Source organism: Alligator sinensis, unplaced genomic scaffold, assembly GCF_000455745.1.
Source record: "Alligator sinensis unplaced genomic scaffold, ASM45574v1 scaffold293_3, whole genome shotgun sequence".
Classification (NCBI taxonomy): domain Eukaryota; kingdom Metazoa; phylum Chordata; order Crocodylia; family Alligatoridae; genus Alligator; species Alligator sinensis.
In genome coordinates, this window is record NW_005842604.1 from 848,736 (window position 1) to 849,474 (window position 739).

Genomic DNA, 739 nt, shown 5'->3' on the forward strand with positions numbered 1-739 from the left:
GGCCCATTTTTTGTGATAACACCTGCAAACTCTTGTCCTGAGGGGCCTGCAGTCCAAGTACAGTACTCTTCGATTCAGCTTTTGGATTCATTCATCAGGGATAATTTCCTCTTTCATTTCGTTCTTAAATTTATGATGAATGCAAACTAAACTGCTTTATGCTGAGGTTAAAGGCAGGGGCCTGTGTGTAGCCGTTTGTTTTGGATACATACTCAGAGGATAATAGCTTCTATAGCTATAGTAACTTTCATTCAGCGTTTTTTGACATGTGACCACTTCTAAGGTAGCATGACAACTAATTAGTGTACAGCACCGGTGACCCCAGTGCATGCTCTTGTGTTGCAGGAGGAGTACTTCAGTTACAGACCATCTGGGACTGCTCTCCCCAAGCAATGGGCTCCCACTGACATCCTGCCACCGGAGCTATCGAGCTGTGTTGTGCACTGAGCTGGCGAAGCCACTGATTATTAGGACTATCCCATCGCCTCCTTTGCAGCCCGAAGAGGTAGAATATACATGATTTATACTGGAAACTCGTCACAGAAGGGACCATCTCTTTCTACTTGTGCTATTTGTACAGTGCCTCAAGGGAGGTCTCTAGACTGCTGCAGCAATAACATTATAATACCTAGCTCTTCTCTAGCATGTTTCTTTGTCAGTACAACTTGGTGCTTAGGGAGAATGATACCGAATTCTTTTGCAATTTCAATGGTGGGGAAAGAAGCATCTGGAGGGAAAG

At 44.5% G+C, this 739-nt stretch overlaps 1 protein-coding gene across 2 annotated transcripts in view; it reads left to right on the forward strand.

Moving 5' to 3' along the window:
- Positions 1-739, forward strand: part of LOC102371241 (quinone oxidoreductase-like protein 2) — a 20,625-nt gene that overhangs the window by 1,372 nt on the left and 18,514 nt on the right. For both annotated transcript variants that reach the window (XM_025214773.1, XM_006033025.3), the window contains exon 2: positions 346-505. In XM_025214773.1, coding sequence (XP_025070558.1) covers positions 346-505 — 160 coding nt within the window. The remainder of the gene's footprint in view (positions 1-345; positions 506-739) is intronic.